Raw genomic sequence first — 20144 nt, forward strand, 5'->3', positions numbered from 1 at the left:
ACATCTGAAATGTAACGTCCACTGTTCAAAGTACCGTCAATGAGAACAAGATGTGACAGAGACGTGTAACCGATGGCACCCCGTACCGTCACGCCAGGTGATACGCCAGTATGCAGATGACGAATACACACTTCCAATGTGCATTCACCGGGGTGTCGCCAAACACGGATGCGACCATCTTGATGCTGCAAACAGAACCTGGATTCATCCGAAAAAAATGACGTTTAGCCATTCGTGCACCCAGGTTCGATGTCGAGTACACCATCGCAGGCGCTCCTGTCTGTGATGCAGCGTCAAGGGTAACCGCAGCCACGGTCTTCGAGCTCATAGTCCGTGCTGCTGCAAACGTCATCGAACTGTTTGTGCAGATGGTTGTCGTCTTGCAAATGTCCCCATCTGTTGACTCAGGAATCGAGACTTGTCTGCACGATCCATTACAGCCGTGCGGATAAGGTGCCTGTCATCTCGACTGCTACTGATACGGGGCCATTGGGATCCAGCACGGCATTCCGTATTACCCTCCTGAACTCACCGATTCCATATTCTGGTAACAGTCATTGGATCTCGACCAACGCGAGCAGCAATGTCACAATACAATAAACCGCAATAGTGATAGGCTACAATCTGACCTTCATCACAGTCGGAAATGTGATGGTACGCATTTCTCCTCCTTACACGAGGCATCACAACAACATTTCACCAGACAACGCCGGTCAACTGCTGTTTTTGTATGAGAAATCGGTTGGAAACTTTCCTCATGTCAGCACGTTGTAGATGTCGCCACCGGCGCCAACCTTGTGTGAATGCTCTGAAAAGCTAATCATTTGCATATCACAGCATCTTCTTCCTGTCGGTTACTTTTCGCGTAAGTAGCACATCACCTTCGTGGTGTAGCAATTTTAATGGCCAGTAGTGTATATCTGATTTTTAATTTTAATCTCATTGGTGGACATTTTCCTGATGTATGTTTGCATTTTAGGCTGTTTGGAATATTTAGTCTATGGTCGACAGTGAAAAATGTTATCCATGTTTTCGAGTGCTCTGCAAACTTTTACTTTTGCAAAGAATTTGCATTAAATTTTGCTTGAAAAATGGAATAAAGTGCAGCACCACATTCCAAATGTTAAATGTTGACTATGGCTTTTCGCAAATCTACTATGAGTAAGACAAGAGTTAACGAGTGGTATAAACATTTCAAAGGAGGTTGAGGAGATATAGAAGATGACGACTGCCCTGGACAACCTAGCACATCGATCACTGACGACAATGTGGAAGAAGTAAAGAAGGTTGTTCTGGACAACTTCCAAGCCACAATTAGAGAGGTTGCTGATTGATGATGGCGGCATACCGTTTGGCTCACGCCAAGCGCTTTTTTTTTTCTTTTTTTTCCCCATTAAACATGTAGCATCAAAGTTTGTTCTGAAATTGTTGAATTTCAAGAAAAATGACATTGTGGAGATATAATTCGGGAAATGCTGAATGAAGTCTACAATGGTCTAGAACTTCTAAAGAAGGTGATGGCAGGTGATGAAACGTGTGTATACAGATATGATGTTGAAACTGAGGTCCAATCACTCCAATAGAAACTGCCTGAAGAGCTGAGACCAAAAGTTTCGACAAGTCCGATCAAGTGTGAAGTTTCTTTTTACTATTTTCTTCACTTTCAATGGGATAGTGCATCGTGAGTTCCTGTCTTATGGTTGTACAATCCATAAGGAATACTAGCTGGAAGTTATGTGCCATTTGCATGAAGCAATCTGAAGAAAATGACCAGAATTGTGGCAAAACCACTTGTGGAAATTGCATCACGATAATGCCCCTGCTCACACTTCAATGTCTGTCCATATATTTTGGTAGAAAACAAAACCGTTATGTTGCCTCAGCCACCCAACATGGTCTCCACTGATGTTGTTCTATTCCCAAGGCTGTACAGAATGGTGAAATGATGATGTTTTGCTACTACTGATGAGATAAACAGAATCCCTGAAGGAGCTGAACACCGTACCAAAAAGTCAGTTCGAGAAGTTCTTTGAAGATTGGAAAAAACAGTACTGCAACTGTATTATACCTGAGGGAAATTACTTTGAAGAGTACAAAGATCATGAATAAAATAAAGATTCTTTACAAAAGAACAAAAAATCCTATTACTTATTGATCACACCTGTATTACTCCCTCCTACAAAATGAGCGTAACGAGGACATCCGAGAAATTAGAGCTAATACGGACATTTACCAACAATCGTACCCACGCACCATCCACAAGAGGAACAAGGAACAGAGAAAATAATACCATCATTAGCACCCACTGTCAATCTCTGTGAGATGATGAAGATCAGAAACAAGCATACACTATGTGATCAAAAGTATCTGGACACTCCCAAAAATATGCTTTTTTCATATTAGGTGCATTGTGCTGCCACCTACTGCCAGGTACTCCATATCAGCGACCTCAGTAGTCATTAGACATCGAGAGAGAGCAGAATAGGGTGCTCCGCAGAACTCACAGATTCCGAATGCGGTCAGGTGATTGGGTGTCACTTGCATCATACATCTGTACGCAAGATTTCCACACTCATAAAGATCCCTAGGTCCACTGTTTCCAATGTGATAGTTAAGTGGAAAAGTGAAAGGACACGTACACCACAAAAGCGTACAGGCCGACCTCGCCTGATGACTGACAGAGACTGCCAGCAGTTGAAGAGGGTCGTAATGTGTAATAGGCAGACATCTGTCCAGACAAACACACATGGATTCCAATCTGCATCAGGATCCACTGCAAGTATTATGACAATTAGGCAGGAGGTGAGAAAACTTGGATTTTATGGTCGTGTGGCTGTTCAAGTCATAACCCACACGTCACGCCAGTAAATGCCAAATGATGTCTCGCTTGGTGTAAGGAGTGCAAACATTGGGCGATTGAACAGTGGAAATATGTTGTGTGGAGTGACAAATCACGGTACACAATGTGGCGATCCAATGGCAGGGTGTGGATATGGCGAACACCCGGTGAACGTCATCTGCCAGTGCAGTGTATGTCATTATATTATGTCAGAATTACCATGTAATACAATGGTGTGCAAAACTTACTGACAAATGTACAATGTGTCACTGCCAAGTAACACAGCTCGATGAATCTTGGTCTGCACACAGAAAGAACTACTACAGTATAGTACACAAGGTATGCAATGAGGTGAACAGAAATGACAATTTTATTCAAATACGATAATTACAGTGAAGCTATTGTGATTCGTGACATCTCTAAAGAATGACATGGTTGAAACTTCCTGGCAGATTAAAACTGTGTGCCGGACCGAGACTCGAACTCGGGACCTTTGCCTTTCGCGGGCAAGTGCTCTACCAACTGAGCTACCCAAGCGAGAGTCACGACCCGCCATCACAGCTTCAGTTCTGGCAGTACCTTACCTCCTACCTTCCAAACTTCACAGAAACTCTCCTGCGAACCTTGCAGAACTAGCACTCCTTGAAGAAACGATATTGCGGAGACATGCCTTAGCCACAGCCTGGGGGATGTTTCCAGAATGAAATTTTCAATCTGCAGTGGAGTGGGCGCTGATATGAAACTTCCTGGCAGATTAAAACTGTGTGTTTGACTCAGACCAGGGGCATTTGCCAGTTTTTAATCTTCCAGGAACTTTAATATCAGCGCACACTTCACTCCAGAGTGAAAATCTCATTCTGGAAAAATCCCCCAGTCTGTGTCTAAGCCATGTCTCTGCAAAACCTTTTCTGGAAAGGATAGACATCTGTTTACTTGCAGGGAACTGGAGGAAAAGCAGTGGATGAGAAATCTTGGTCAGACCAGAAGATATGTTCAGACATGACCAATATGAAGTCATCAAAATGTTGTTTCTGGACCATGTTGTAATGAAGACCACCACCACAGTGTGTCGTAACTGCTTCCTGATTGGTGTACACTGTCTTTTGTCGTTCCTTCAACTGCCTCACATTGCAAGGCCAGCCCCATTTGGTGCTACAGTCATGCTGCCTTCACGCCGTGTGATGTCCAACTTTCTATTCATGACTGTGAGACCTCTGGCAACATGATCCCAAACTTCCACTGACAACTTAATGTGTTAAGTTACTTTATCTATCTCGTACTTGACTTTTGCAGAGCAGTGTATAATAAAACACACACATATAAATATAACCTTCTGATCACTGTCTAACTAAAAATGTACAATTGCATTCTGTCACCGAATGTAATGAAGGACTCCATGATGGTGATTGTGATTAGCAGCAAAATGAAATCAAGTAATTCTAAACAGCAACTGCAAATGACAAAACTCATGTCAGTAGGAAAATTCAATGAAGAGAAGTGTTAAATTACAAGGAGATAGAATGCCAGGTAACTACTTATCTCAACGAGGAAACATTTCCTGTTTCACAGCACAAATCTCTATTCCTAGCTTTAGGATCTTGTATATTCATTGTTTGGGGAGGAAGATGGTAGGCATCTTTCAGCACAGGATATGATCTGCCACCTGAAGAAGAGACATAGCTAGGCGTCACCCCACTAATCCTTATTGAACCAGTGGCAAGTGGCTGTGAGTCGAATAGTTTGCTTGGATGTTGAAACTTCCTAGTAGATTAAGTCTGCATGCCAGACCAGGACTCGAAACATGGGAACTCTGCCAGTTGCAGGCAGTTGCTTTACTGCCCGAGCTATCCGTGCATGGCTCACGCCCCGTCCTCGGTCCTTTACTTCTGCCAGTACCTCGTCTCCTACCTTCCAAACTTCACAGAGGCTCTCGTGTGAAACTTGCAAGACTAGCTCTCCTGAAAGAAAGGATATTGCGGAGACACGGCTTAGCCACAGGCTGGGGGATGTTTCCAGAGTGAAATTTTCAATCTGCAGTGGAGTGTGCGCTGATATGAAACTTCCTGGCAGATTAAAACTGTGTGCTGGACTGAGACTCGAACTCGGGACGTTTGCCTTTCGCGGGCAAGTGCTCTACCATCTGAGCTACACAAGCACGACTCACGCCCGGTCCTCACAGCTTTACTTCTGCCAGTATCTCATCTCCCACCTTCCAAACTTCACAGAGGCTCTCGTGTGAAACTTGCAAGACTAACTCTCCTGAAAGAAAGGATATTGCGGGACATGGCTTAACCACAGCCTGAGGGATGTTTCCAGAATGCCCTCTGGAGTGAATTGTGTGCTGATATTAAACTTCCTGGATGTTTAAAAAATGGAAATGCCCTCGGTGTGAGTCTGGTGCACAATTTTAATCTGTCTGGAAATTTCATATCAGTGCACACTCCACTGCAGAGTGAATAATTCATCCCAGATGGCTGCCGGTGAGCACATTTCTACTGTCATCTTCCTGTGAGTTTGTGGTTTCACATGGCTGACATGAAATATTGGTGCAAAAGTATTATTTTAAACTTTGGGATATCACTGGAGTAACACACCAATGTTGAAGCAAGCTTTTGAAGTCAGTACTTTTGGTCAGATATGTGATTACATCTGCTACAAGTATTTGAAAAATGGGTCAATGTTGGCTACTGTCAATGACCGATCTGGTCGTCTGTGAGCCGGCATCCCAACAGGAAATGTTCAGAAACTTAGGGATACGATTCTGCAGGGTCATAGACAGGCCAACTGAGAGCTGTGCAACAGCTTGGAACAACGTCAAAGGAAGAGATATTCTGCTTTCTCTTTGTAAACAGACCTATAAACAAACATTTATTTAAAGATTTGAACGCCCATGTCTGAAACAGCTTCAAATGTCGGTTTACAAATTAGTTAATGGGTTAAAAATTTGACATTATGCATGTAAGTGAGAAAAAATTTATAAAATGTTTGAAATTATGCTTAAAGTTTGTTGGAATCACTTAATGCTTTCATTATGAAACAATGGGTGAATATAGTCTGGATAATTTGTACTCCACTTTAAGCAGCTTCTATGTGTACCACATCATATCCCCTGAACTATATGTCGGACAATGATATAATTTTGGAGGTACATTTAATGGTATATGTAGATGCTGTCTGCAAAATATGCTGTGAATATAGTTGGTAGTAAAGAAGTAATAAATTAAAAGGCAACACATTTCATGGACAGTATCCGCATAGACCACTGCATGACACACAGTTCGAGAGATATGATCTCATAAACATTGAGATGCATGAAAAACTAGCCTTTGTTTGAAACTGAGCGCACATTACCCAGACTATATTCACGCAGTGTTTCATAATGAGAGCACTTACCAACTTCCAGCAACCTTTAAGCACAATTTCAAGCAACTTCCAATAAACTTCAAGCTTAATTTCACACAGTTCCTGCACTTTTTCTCCCTAACACGCTTAAAGATTTAATGCATTATTAATTCATGTGTAAAGTAATTATACGTTTGAAGCTTTTTTATACATGGGAGTTCAACTCTTTACAGAATCAGGGTTTCACTGGTTTGCTCCTAAGAAGAGTACTTTGAAGGTGATGGTGAGGAACAAGATCTCGGTAAGGCACAGTAATTTTAAAGTATTTTTTGAACTATTGGGTATAACCCTGTATATTCTACTTTCAGCTGTTTGTATTAGCAGTACTAAGGATTTTAGTTCCTGGAGGTAAGGATGGCCAGTGTGGTGTCATAAGGCTTAGGCCTGTCCCACCCCTCTTTTAATCGACCAAGACTTATACGAATAATCGTAAGAACAGTTATTATTATTATGTTCTTCAAGTTTGTTTTTGGTTTTCAGAAATACTGTGGGAAGAAAGTTTTATTTATGTTGCAGATAACGTGGAAGACGTCGTCCGACGATCACCACGAAAGTTCAACGTAGCGACAAGTGGGCGAGGAATAAAAGGAATGCTGCAAACTACCACGGAAGACCCCGGGCTGCGAGGGCGTCGAGCTTCCTAGGTCGTTGTCGGACAACGTCAAAGGAAGAGATGTTCTGCTTTCTCTTCGTAAACAGATCGATCGAGTCTCGAAAGGTTCGTTAAAACGTACAGGAGGGTGACACATTAGGTGGGACCCGATGCCTGTAATACTTCCGCAGTTATTAAAAAGGTGTTAAACGGCAAAACCAATAGTTCATCATTTATATAGATAAAAAGTAGTAAAGATATAGGGAAGGAAGAATTACAGTGTCAGAACGAAAAGTGATACATCGCTCAGCAACGAAGGAAGACGTAAACGGCGGGCGTTACGTAGTGAAAACAAATCAACTGATAAAATAGTAAGTCTGCAATTAAGCATAAAGCCACGTAACACTGCACCAGTCTTATGTCTCCTCGTAATCTTTAAAAATCTTATTTCACATGTCACAAAAAAGCAGTAGAGTGCAACATACAAGCAAACATTTGTGCTCCGCGTGTGCGACACGGCCCACCACTCTACACGCCACACACCGCACAGTACTCACGTCGGGGCCTGCGGAGTGCCCGGGGTGGTCGATCTGGGCGATGATGTCGGCCACCGTCTCCTCCGGCAGGTCTCCCCCTGCCTCCTGCCCCATCGCGGCCGCCAGTGCCGACGCTGCAGTTTTGCGCCGCTTACCCCCGCCGCTCGCACTCGGAGTCCCTGACGCTTCGTCCTGGGCCCCACGCTTCTCAGTGCTGTCGGAACATGGAATGGGGTTTAGCCCGCTTGCTTTTGCTGATGGGACATCTGAAACTGCTATATTAATGTTCGTGATGAAATCATATGCTAAAGTTGTAAAAAAGTATTATTGACTGAATTCCTTGCACTACATGTTTCAGTGACCCAGCCCCATCTTCAGGTGAATCTGTAAGTTAAAATCCATATACATAAAATGAATGTGTGTGTGTGTGTGTGTGTGTGTGTGTGTGTGTGTGTGTGTGTGTGTGTGTGTGCGCGCGCGCGCGCGCGCGCGTTCCACATCTCCTCCTTAACCACTGAACCAACCAAACTTGACGCACATATGAGGGTTGTCCATAAATTAAGGTCTGCGATGCTTTTTGATACAGAAACATCATTTTATTGCAAAATAAATTACATATTCTGAAAGCTTGGACTTTTAGCTATTTTTCAACATAGTCTCCATCATAACTGATGCATTTTTGGAGACACTCCGGAAGCTTTTTCATATCTGTATCATACCACTTTCCCGGCGACTTGTGCAGGAAGGAATGGGCAGCTGCCTTCAGCTCTTCGTCGCTTGCGAATTTCACTACCCCTAAGTGCTGTTTCGAGTTGGGAAACAAACTGAGAGTCAAATCAGGTCTGTATGGAGTACGGTCAATGATTTCCCGCCTGAATTTGGTGATGAGATCTGTCGTGGTGCTGGTGACATGAAGGTAGGTGTTGTTATGGTGCAAAAAAACTCCCATTGTCAGCTGACCCCACCTAGTGCTCTGTATAGCCCGGCATAGCTGTGTTAGTGTCTCACATTACTTTGACATGTCAACTGTTTTACCTCTTTCCAGGTAATCAACCAGCAGAACGCCTTTTCTATCCCAAAATACTGAAGCCATCACCTTCCCCACTGACAGCATTTCCTTGAACTTGTTGACATTTGGAGAACCGGAATGCCGCCATTGTTTTGACTGTTTCTTAGCCTCTGGTGTTTGTTTCCGACAAACTTTAAGTACAAATTCAAACCTTTTCTAAACTTTTCTTGCTCACACACTTAATGTTAAATATTTAAGGGAGGGAGGGGGGGGGAGGGGGGAGGGGAGAGAGAGAGAGAGAGAGAGAGAGAGAGAGAGAGAGAGAGAGAGAGAGAGAGAGAGAGAGAGGGGAGAGAGGGAGGGGAGAGAGGGAGGGGGGAGAGGGAGGGGGGAGGGAGGGGGGGGAGAGGGAGAGGGAGAGGGAGAGGGAGAGGGAGAGGGAGAGAGGAAGAGGATTGGGGAGGTGATTGTAACATAACGTGGTTGTTTCTATTCCCACAATTAACCAGATTTTTTTCCCAAACTTTTATCTTTTTTCAATAGATGTATCTACTGTCATGTAACACTACACAAAAATCTCAAGATCTTATTTACACAGTTTCATTTGAATTTATTGTTCAGGTTATCATTTTGGTTGTTCTGTTTACAATCATGTTATTAGTTTTCATTAGGGACTCATAATTTCAAAGTATAATTAGCTGACGTCAGTATTACACTTCGGAACATGTAAAATCCCATGAGTTAACCAGTATATTTGAGAAAGGTAACTAACATCAAATGAGAGCTAAGCATTCTGATTTTTTGAAATGATCTAAAACTAATTATCTTCCAAAATAATTAAAGTTCTAAGCCATTACCACTGTTAGATTCTCATTCTTGACTAGTTACTTTTGATACTTCTATATTTCTGTACAAAATGACATACAACACACTTAATTAACTCACTAATTAATAATGTCATGTAATTTACCATAAGCTGCAATACGACACTCATACACTATGTGATCAAAAGTATCCGGACATCCCCAAAAGCATACGTTTTTCATATTAGGTGTGTTGTGCTGCCACCTACTGCCTGGTACTCCATATCAGTGACCTAAGTAGTCATTCGACATCGAGAGAGTGCAGGATGGGGTAATCTGCGAAACTCATGGACTTCGAATGTGGACAGGTGATTGGGTGTCACTCGTGTCATATGTCTGTACGATTTCCACACTCCTAAACATTCCCAGATGCGCTGTTTCTGATGTGATACTGAAGTGGAAATGTGAAGGGACACATAGAGCACAAAAGCGCAAAGGGTGACCTCGTCTGTTGACTGACAGAGACAGCCGACAGTTGAAGAGGATTGTAATGTGTAATAGGCAGACATCTATACAGACCATCACACAGGATTCCAAACTGCATCAGGATCCACTGCAGGTACTGTGACAGTTAGGTGGGAGATGAGGAAACTTGGATTTCATGGTCGAGCAGCTGCTCATAAGCCACACATCACGCCAGTAAATGCCAAACGACGCCTCGCTTAGTGTAAGGAGCGTAAACATTGGATGACTGAACAGTACAAAAACATTGTATGGAGTGACAAATTATGGTATACAATGTGGCGATCTGATGCCAGGGTGTGGGTAAGGCGAATGACTGGTGAACGTCATCTGTCAGCGTGTGTAGTGCTAACAGTAAAATTCGGAGGCGGTGGTGTTATGCTGTGGTCGTGTTTCTCATGGAGGGGTCTTGTACCTGTTGTTGTTTTGTGTGGCACTATCACAGCACAGGCCTACATTGAAGTATTAAGCATCTTCTTGCTTCCCATTGTTGAGGAGCAATTCAGGGATGGCGATTGCATCTTTCAACATGATCGAGCACCTGTTCATAAATCACAGCCTCAAGGCAGAGTGGTTACACGACAATAACATCCCTGTAATGGACTGACCTGCAAAGAGTCCTGACCTGAATCCTACAGAACATCTCTGAGATGTTCTGGAACGCCGACATCATGCCAGGCCTCACCGACTGACATCGATACCTCTCCTCAGTGCAGCACTCCATGAAGAATGGGCTGCCATTCCCCAAGAAACCTTCCAGCACCTGGCTGAATGTACGCCTGCGAGAGTGGAAGCTGTCATCAAGGCTAAGGGTGGCCCAACACCATATTGAATTCCAGCATTACCAATGGAGGGTGCCACGAACTTGTGAGTCATTTTCAGCCACGTGTCCGGATACTTTTGATCACATAGTGTACATGTAAACAAGGAGATCCATGTGACACATGAATAATACTGTCCATATATATTTCTAAATTTCTAATCATCAACATTTTCTATAAGCCAAAATCACATTAGTTCTTGTAGTTCATCCGTGCTAGCCAATTCTCACAGCATAACATAGTTTATGAAATAAAAGCTTATTCTATGAGAAAAAGTACCACCACAGATGTATCTTGGGAATGTCTTTATTCTATCACATGACTAGTTTGACAGGACATTACCACCATCCTCAGGCCCTACCACTGCCAGAAGACTATTCGAATTCCTTGGCGCATTTATTGTCGAATACTTGTTACTACGCATGGAGACAACACTGTGTAGAGTAGAGACTCCTGAGGAAAGCTAGCCCACATGTCCTAGTAACAAGGACTCCACAATAAATGCGCCAAGGAATTCTAATATTCTTCTGGCAGTGGTAGGGCCTGAGGATGGTGGTAATGTCCTGTCAAACTAGTCATGTGATAGAATAAAGACATTCCCAAGATACATCTGTGGTGGTACTTTTCCTCACATATGTCATCAGCTGAAGTCCCTTGTCCATGCAGTAGGATGGACATCCAAAAATTAACGGTTCTTCTTATGCTCATCTTTAAATATTCAGATATCAGCCAAAATATGCCAGTTCATGGTTAGAAAGACCATGAGTAAGTCCACAAGTAAGTAACTTGGGTCCACCCTTGGTGTTGGCTCATGCCGCGGTCACACATTTTGTTCATGAAAACACAAGCACCGACACCCACAAACCTCATTAGTATTAATATTTTAAAGACTATGAGTGATTTCTGTAGCCAAATTAATGATCATTTTAATTTAACTGTGTTGATTAACAAATGTTGGAGAAAGTCATTGTCATCTAAATGAGTGATTATTGAATATGATGCTCATTAAGAACTGACTAGAGTACTGATTGCAAACTGAGATGTATTTGAGTACGAGTGAAGTGGGTTTTGTGCCACAACAGAACAATGAACATCGCCACTGGACTGTGTTTGTTAGATATTGTAAGTGCTTATTTGGTTCAGTGTGGTGATATATTTTCGTAGTTGACAAACTGGGTCACTGCTCTCAGTAACTGAACTTAGTGAAGAATAAGTGTGTGTGTTAATACAGTTTAATTATAGTGTCATGTACATTTATGAGCAAACACCATTCTAAGCTCATTTAGACTTTCAGCTTCCATGTGACCAACAGTGGTGCTGCCGGGAAAGGGACTATAAGAATCAGGTCAGTATTGTTATGTGGTTATGATAAAAAATTAAAAATGAATATGTGGAAGATTGTCAAAACTAGATACAGCTATGTGCGGAAAATAAATAAAAATTCATATGTGCCGAGTATCATCGCTCGAGCTGTATTTCGCTCTGAAAGCAAAAATCTAACATATTCAAAAACATTTTTCATGAGCTTGTCTGCAACTGGGAAGTAATGTTGCTCATCTCTGGAAGCTGGTGCTACAAATTCATACAATGTTTAATCTCGGGGGCCCAAACTAAAAACATAATGGTATCAATGACCACTGTGAAGTTAGAATTACTTACTTCTTTTTAATGGTTCTACATGAGCGCTTTACATGCTGCCGTGTACAGACAGCAATATGTCAGATTTATTAATCAAACAAGTGAACTCTTTCTATTTTGTTTTACGTGAATTAGACACCTTGGAAGGACAAATATTACCAGAAACTGTCTTACAAATTTCTGTTGATATCAGCGTACTGTAATGGAACTGTTCAGTGGCTCATCTTTCATTTTGAACTGCATCAATTGATATACTCTATACATTTACTATATGATGCAGACAAGTTCAAAATTAAATCTCACTTATCATATGTGATACAACTTTTAAGGTTTTGTGAACTGCCAACTTGTTCCCTAAAATTTTGGGGTGATGTTTTTAATGTGTTATAGGGTGGCTGGCTCATCTTGCACAAACAGCAGGAAAGTAGTAAGTGATAAGCATTTTTCCTTTGATAATTTTGTAGGGGTTGTCACCAAGAAAAAAATTCATAAAGGTTTGAAATTATGTGTAAATGTTTTGCACATTGCTAAGTGCTCTCATTCCCAAATTCTGGATTAATGAAGTCTGCAAATTCCTGTGTCATAGGCTATGCTTCTTTTTCATCCTCATCCCCACCACTCTGATATGTAGTCTCATATGCAGGTGGTTCTCACCCCCCACAGCAGTTGTTGGCTTTCAGTAAGGTACATACAGGGTGAGTCAGGAGGAAAGGTGCGTGTTTTGACAGGTGATAGCATTACTGATTCTGAACAAAAATCTTGATGTGGACATATGCCATATTGATGGTTTCCAAGATAGAACACTTTTAATGTACATTTCTACTTATTTTCTGTATTATTCATTGTCATTGTGTACAACATACCACAGTAATACAGAGGAAGTTGAGACGAACATTTTGATACAGGACGCTTGTGGTCTATCAAGCCGGAAAACTACCTCAAACTGGCCTACAAAAAGTACCTAAGCTACAGTGCACGCGCATCGTGCAAGATTTTCAATATTCCCGTGATCTCTCCATCCAAACTGTTAGTCCTAGACAAAAAATAAATAGACCCTTTTTTTGCAGCAAATTTAATTTAGTTTAATTGTGTATCGAGACACGTTTTTGCTGGAGTGTGAGATTTTTGAGCTATTAAAGAGAAATGTACAAAAGTGAAATTAAACATGTTCTATCTTAGAAACCATTCACAATATGGCATATGTCCATATAAAGTTTTTTGTTCAGAATCACTAATAGTATTGCATCTCAAAACATATACCTTCCCTCCTGATCCACCCTATATGTACCACATTTGGTTAAAATTGGTGCAGTGGTTTAGTGGAGATGTGGAGAAAAAACACACACACACACACACACACACACACACACACACACACACATTTTTATAATAGGAAGGTAAGCCAAAATAATTACTTTCAATTTTAGTACAGTAAATGATACACAGTTTCCAGTGTGCTGTCTCCGTTCGTTGACAGTCTAAGACATCGAAGAAAACTGACCAGAACCAGCTCATTGAAAAAGTGAGGCTTGGAAAGACATTTTGAGGTTTGATGGTATTCAGGATATTGAAAGGTGGTAAAGATTACACAGATGGGACAAAACCCACGGGATAGCGATATGCACATATACAGATGGTGGTAGTATCACGTACATAAGGTATAAAAGGGCACTGCAATGGTGGAGTGGTGTTTTGTACTCAGGTGATTCGTGTGAAAAGGTTTCTGATGTGATTATAGCCACATGACTTTGGTGTGGAATGGCAGTCGGAGCTAGACACACGGGACATCCCACTTCGAAAATTGTTAGGGAAATCAATATTGCAAGATCCACAGTGTCAAGAGTATGGCGAGAATACCAAATTTCAGGAATTACCCCTCACAAAGGGTAATGCAGTGGCCAATAACCTTCATTTAATGACTGAGAGCAGTAGCATTTTTATAGAGTTGTAATTACTAATAAACAAACAACACTGCCTGAAATAACTACAGAAATCAGTATGGGACATACGATGAACATATCCATTATGCCAGTGCAGCTAAATGTGGCGTTAATGGGCTATGGCAGTAGACGAGTGACGCGAGTGCCTCTGCTAACAGCATAACACCTGTAGAACCTCTCCTGGGCTCGTGATCATATCGGTTGGGCCCTAGATGAATGGAAAATTGTGGTCTCATAGATTGGTCCCGATTTGTTGGTAAGAGCTGGTACAAGTGTGGTGCAGACTCAAGTTGCCAACGAGGCACTGTGTAAGTTGGTGGTGGCTCCATAATGGAGTTTACATGGAATGGACTGGGTCCTCTGGCCCAACTAAACCAATCACTGGCTGTAAATTGTCATGATCGGCTACTTGGAGACCATTTGCAGCCATTCATGGATTTCACGTTCCAAAACAACGATAGAATTTTTACGGATGATAATGCACCCTGACACTGGGCCACAATGGATTGTAGCTGGTTTGAAGAACATTCTGAACAGTTCGAGCAAATGATCTAGCCATCCAGGTCACCCAACACGAATTCCATCAAACACTTATGGGATATAATCAAGAGGTGAATTTGTGCACAAAATTCTGCACTGGTAACACTTTCGCAGTTATGGATGGCTATAGACTCTTAAGGGGACACTGTACGTGAAATTCGTTGAAATTTGACATTTTCTGTTTTCTACTACATAATGTACTTTGGACTTTCCTGAACATTTTGGTACATGATACATTAAAATCAGACAATTCTGATACCTTCAAATAATATTTTGAATGTTGACATGTGACTGTCAAATTTCGCAGTTACGTGTATACTGCCACAGTTGACCAGTCACATCTTGGGAACTACACAGTCTAGAAGACTGTGAATTGCTTTGTTTCGTGCCTACAGCTACATCTCAGAAGTTGGCATTAGAAATAAACAAATCAGTCCTTTGTTCCTGATACTAGTTTTCATTGAAAGCAGAGTGATTATAAGTTATTTTTGTAGTAAGCTAACTTCTATTGCTTTTTATATGCAAATAAAATGACTAAGCATAAAAGTAACTTTAAGAAATGCAAATATGTGGATAACAGATATGTGGGATTTGCACTTTCTTCTGAAGTACTTGAAAACACCAATGAAAAGCCATGTCATGCTTTGTGTCCCCCTCCACCAAACACTTGAATTTACACATACACATTCTCTTCCTTTGGCAGTAATGGAGGCAATCAAACCTATTTACAGAGAGTTGGCAAATCCTGAGCTACTAAAGAAGTGTTTACATGGGAAGACCCAGAATGTGAATGAGTCCTTCAATAATGTTGTGTGGTGCTGTGTGCTTAAAAATGTATTTGTTGGCCTTATGACTCTAAAGTTAGCAATGTCAGATGCTGAAATAACTTTTAATGGTGGGAACTATGAAAGACTTAAGGTTCTGGAGAAGTTAGGGGTAAGATTTGGACAGAACACAGCTAAAGGACTACTGCAACTGGATGAGCTTCGTGTACGTGAAGCAGAGTTAGCTGCTCAGCAAATGACGAAAGAAGCAAGAAAGAAAAGGAGGCGGCAAGCACTGGGCCGTTGTGACACTGAAGAAGACAGACTATGGGCCATGGCAATTCTAGTGGATAAAAGACACAGAAATGTAAGTCTGTATAAGAGGTTGGGTTGGGTTGTTTGGGGGAAGAGACCAAACTGTGAAGTCATCGGTCTCATTGGATTAGGGAAGGACGAGGAAGGAAATTGGCTGTGCCCTTTCAAAGGAACCATCCCGGCATTTGCTTGGAGCGATTTAGGGAAATCACGGAAAACCTAAATCAGGATGGCCGGACGCGAGATTGAACCGTCGTCCTCCCAAATATGAGCCCAGTGTGGTAACCACTGCACCACCTCACTCGGTAAGTCTGTATAAGAATTTGTAATAAAAAAAGTTTTAAACCTCAGCATCTCTGAACTACAGTTTCTAAAAAAGTACTTATGGTAGAGGCATGAAATTTTCACAGCATGCCAAGTGTGAGATTCAACACAGATGGAACTAGAATAATTAAAATATTCTGAATCGCTTTGTTTTTATGTTCATTTATTTACAAAATTCTGTCAAAAGATTGTGAAAAAATATAACATGTCCCACAATACAATTTTAGTAATAATTCTAGTTCAGTGTAGCTAGAAAGATGCATTCAATAATTATGGAAAATTATAAGTCGGTGTCTTAAAAAGTTTTCAAGATAATGGGTCACAAAATTTAATAATTTAACATTGGCGGCATAGGACATACAGTGTCCCCTTAACATTTCTGTAGCGGGCTTCCAACAACTCGAATCCATGCCACAAGGAGATGTTGAACTATGACAGGCAAAAGGAGGTCCAACACAGTATTATGAGTTATTCCACAACTTTTGTCACCTCCGTGTAAATGGTCTACTGAGATCGTTACACACCAATGTGCCATCACAGGTGAAAATGAAACCAAAAATAAAGTAAAGCCACGAGGGGAGACGTAACAAGAATTCCCACTCCGTACCCACCTGGCGACAGAGCCGCTCTCGCGCAGCTGCTTGCGAGCGAAGTTGGAGGCGGGGGAAGCCCCCGGTGCGGCGGCGCCGGCCGCGGGTCCGGCCGTCGCCGTGGCCGCCCCCATAGACGCGCTCACAGCCAGCACGTGCGGGGGAGGCGCCTGCTTGAAGTCCGGGTCCCAGATGGGTGACGAGGACGCGTAGATCTCGTCCTCCAGCATCGTCAGGAACCTGCGACACACGGGGCCCTCAGCTGGACCGCGGGAAGTCGCCGGGGCTTAAAAAAGTTCGTTCCGCACGTCGACTGCCGCACTGAGACGAAGGGCTCGACCGGTACGAATTCGAGTAGACTGTAGTAATGTTTGACGATTTCAAGAAGACCTTTGCTTCTGTTAACAGAGAAATTATCTGTAAAATACTCTGAAAATTTGGTGTAAAGTCTAAATTAGCAAATAAAATGGTTTGAAAGAGCTTCACTTTCCACAAAAGTTAATAAAGTTTGTACCGATGTTTTCAGAGGAAACTTATTGAAGAGCAAAGATCGCTAGAGCATTTTGAAGTAAGAACTGGTCTTAGACAAGAAGATATCTTGTTTCCAATACTTTTTAATTCAATTTTGGAAAAGTCAGAAGGAGGGCATCAAAAATTAAACCAAGCTGAAATAAAACTGGATTATACGTCGTAACAAACTGGCTTGCAGATGCAAACGATGTTGTTCCAGTAAGTGGTAGCAAACAGGACTTGCGTCTCATGACAAGTTCTAACAGAAATATTTCAGGGAAAGCAGGGTTACAAATTCATGGGGAGAAAACTGAGTACATGGTCATGAGCAAGGCACCTAATGATAAATCTCATTGACAGCTGATGAATTCTTTTTAAAAGGGTAGACATGTGTAAATATTTGGAGAACATTTTTAGCAAGTAGAATAGAATGGAAATTGAAATTAAGGCAAAGATTGCAGTGGAAAATATATCAAATTTTGGTTAAGGGACTGCTGTGAATTAGGGCAGTTTCAAAAAGTTTTACAATCAGACTATACCAGAGTACAATTCTCCTGGCAGTTCCATATAACTCTGAGACAATTAAGGAAAACAGATGAACGAAACCTGCTAGTTTTCAAGAGATAGATATTAAGGAAAATATTTGGTCCCAAGAGGGACACCCAGTCACAGGAATGGAGGAGACTTTTTTTTTTAATTTTTAATAAAAGGAAGAGCAGGAACTGGCAGACATATACTCACAAGCTGATATAGTCTGAAGGATGAAGAAAGGAAGATTGGTGTGGGATGGACACCTAATTAGGAAAGAAGAGGAAAGTGCATGTCCAATAGCATTCTCAGGATCTGTGAAAGGCAGAAAGGGGCAAATGAAAGACCATGGGCAAGATGGAAGAATGGTATCAACACGGAAATGGAGGTGACAGGCCTGAGAAAAGAAGAATGGATCACAAAAGCCAGGAACAGAAATGATTGGAGAAGGAGTGTAGGAGAACACAAGTCAAAGCAATAATTAAAAAGAAGAATTTGTGGAACGCTTAGACACAACATCTAAAGTGAAATTTATGAAAGAAATATCCCAGTCCTTTCAAATAAACACAGGTCTACAACAAGGTGATGGCCTTTCCACAATTCTTTTTAACTGAGTTCTCACGAAAAAAGTGAGAATTTGGAGGGAAAAACTGAATTACCATAAGATTTCACTAATTGGGAACAGGAAGCAAAAATACTGGAATAAGTTCTCACATGTGCAGATGAGTTTGCTACATCTTCTGAAAATGTGATGTCCACTGTCATACAAATTAATGTTTTTGAAGACATGGCACATACTACTGGCTCAATGAACCAAACTCTCCAGACTTGGAATCAATAAGTTCAGTTTACCTTTTTTGCTATGAGGTAAAAATTAATACTTGTAACTGGAATAATAACAGTCCCAATATTATCCAGGATGATGTCATGTACTTACTTGTGTTATAGATTATTTAATTTCTTTCATTTAGTGACACTCGGCGACAAGACAAAATCCCTAAAATGACAAACTATGTAAAAAAAATAGCATTAACTATCAGCAAAGCATAATGATTCTCAATCTATACCAATATAAGCCACAACTTATAAACAACCTTCAAAGTCACCAAAATGTGCAAGCAACATTAAATTTCAAGAAACACATAATTTACATAAATTTTATAGTACCATACCTATTTACCTTTTTTGGAATTTATACCTCACTAGAAAGCTCATGCACTTGAGAATCTGGAAAAACTCACACTTTTCATCAAACTTGCTAGACTGTGGATTATTCAAAGTAAGTAAGATTATATTGGACTGTAAATAACATACTCAAAACTCAATCTCAGTGTCAAAATTATATTGCCAAAGTGATTAAATAGCACATAAAATTCCACAGGTTGAGAAACCTATAATGAAAATGTAATGTTGATGAGTTCACTCAAAATGTTACATACTAGTCAAATAACATGTAATGTTAACATAGTTAAAATTATATTTCTATATTTAAGCACTATTATATCATCTGAAGAAACACCAATATCTGTACTAAATTTGACACATATATAGAATTCTGCAAAAAACTTATGTCTGATAATATTGTAAAAGATCATTTGATATTGGTTGTTTTCCAAAGACCTCAAGCATTTCTGAGAAAAAAAGCCAGTTGAAAAGTATAGTGGTCAGAAATATGTGAAACTTGCTCTGGGCAATACTGGTGGAACTGATGTAATGTATTTGGTGGGCACAAATCAACATACCAGCAAACACCACCCCGGTCTACCAGTACAAAAGCATTTTCACTTAATTAAGAGAAAAATGAGACAATTAACAAAGAGAAGCTGCATCAAAAATGGGACCTGGAAAACACAACTTGAAAAGACACAAACACAACACAACACAACATAACACACACAACACAACACAACAAGTACCAATCTTATTTACATATGTAGCCATCAAGCCATCTTGCAGGTCAAGGTTTGTTGTGCACAACTCATGGGCTATGAGGGCACTTACAATCTGCAGACAAGAACAATGAGTGCAGCTTCCAAGCCACAATATTGGTTGTAGTGCTGATAGATCACAATGCTCCAGACGATGTCCCCGGGCTTGTGCGGATACTTGTATTGCTACAACTGAGCCCATTTGCTGGTAGTCAGTACATCATGTGGCTGAATAAGTCTGCACAGCCTAACGACAATACGTGTTTCCTCTTGGGTGCTAGTCATGTGCAGCTGCAGAAATCCTGTAAGCTATTGGGTATGTCCCTCCTGAAGATACTAATTTCATTTGCACACGATAGTCATGGAATCCTGACTGATTCTGGCTGGAATACTGTTGAACAACAAACCATAGTCCTGCAGGCTTCCAATCCTAAATTCCAATATGTGCTGGTAGATATCTCACCCACTTATGTAGTGCATAATTTGATGTACTCGCAAACAATTAACATTCAAATGTTATTACTGAATGAGAAGCCCGCAGTG

The 20144-nt window shown here is 41.1% G+C and overlaps 1 protein-coding gene across 3 annotated transcripts in view; it reads right to left on the bottom strand.

Annotated features, from left to right (window-relative positions):
• The window catches only part of LOC124720053 (histone acetyltransferase KAT2A), a 343302-nt gene that overhangs the window by 142638 nt on the left and 180520 nt on the right, over positions 1-20144 (bottom strand). For all 3 annotated transcript variants that reach the window (XM_047245315.1, XM_047245316.1, XM_047245314.1), the window contains 2 exons: positions 16657-16875; positions 7391-7583 (listed from right to left, as the gene is read on the bottom strand). In XM_047245315.1, the coding sequence (XP_047101271.1) occupies positions 7391-7583; positions 16657-16875 (412 nt within the window). The remainder of the gene's footprint in view (positions 1-7390; positions 7584-16656; positions 16876-20144) is intronic.

The sequence above is a fragment of the Schistocerca piceifrons genome, chromosome 11, assembly GCF_021461385.2.
Source record: "Schistocerca piceifrons isolate TAMUIC-IGC-003096 chromosome 11, iqSchPice1.1, whole genome shotgun sequence".
Lineage (NCBI taxonomy): Eukaryota > Metazoa > Arthropoda > Insecta > Orthoptera > Acrididae > Schistocerca > Schistocerca piceifrons.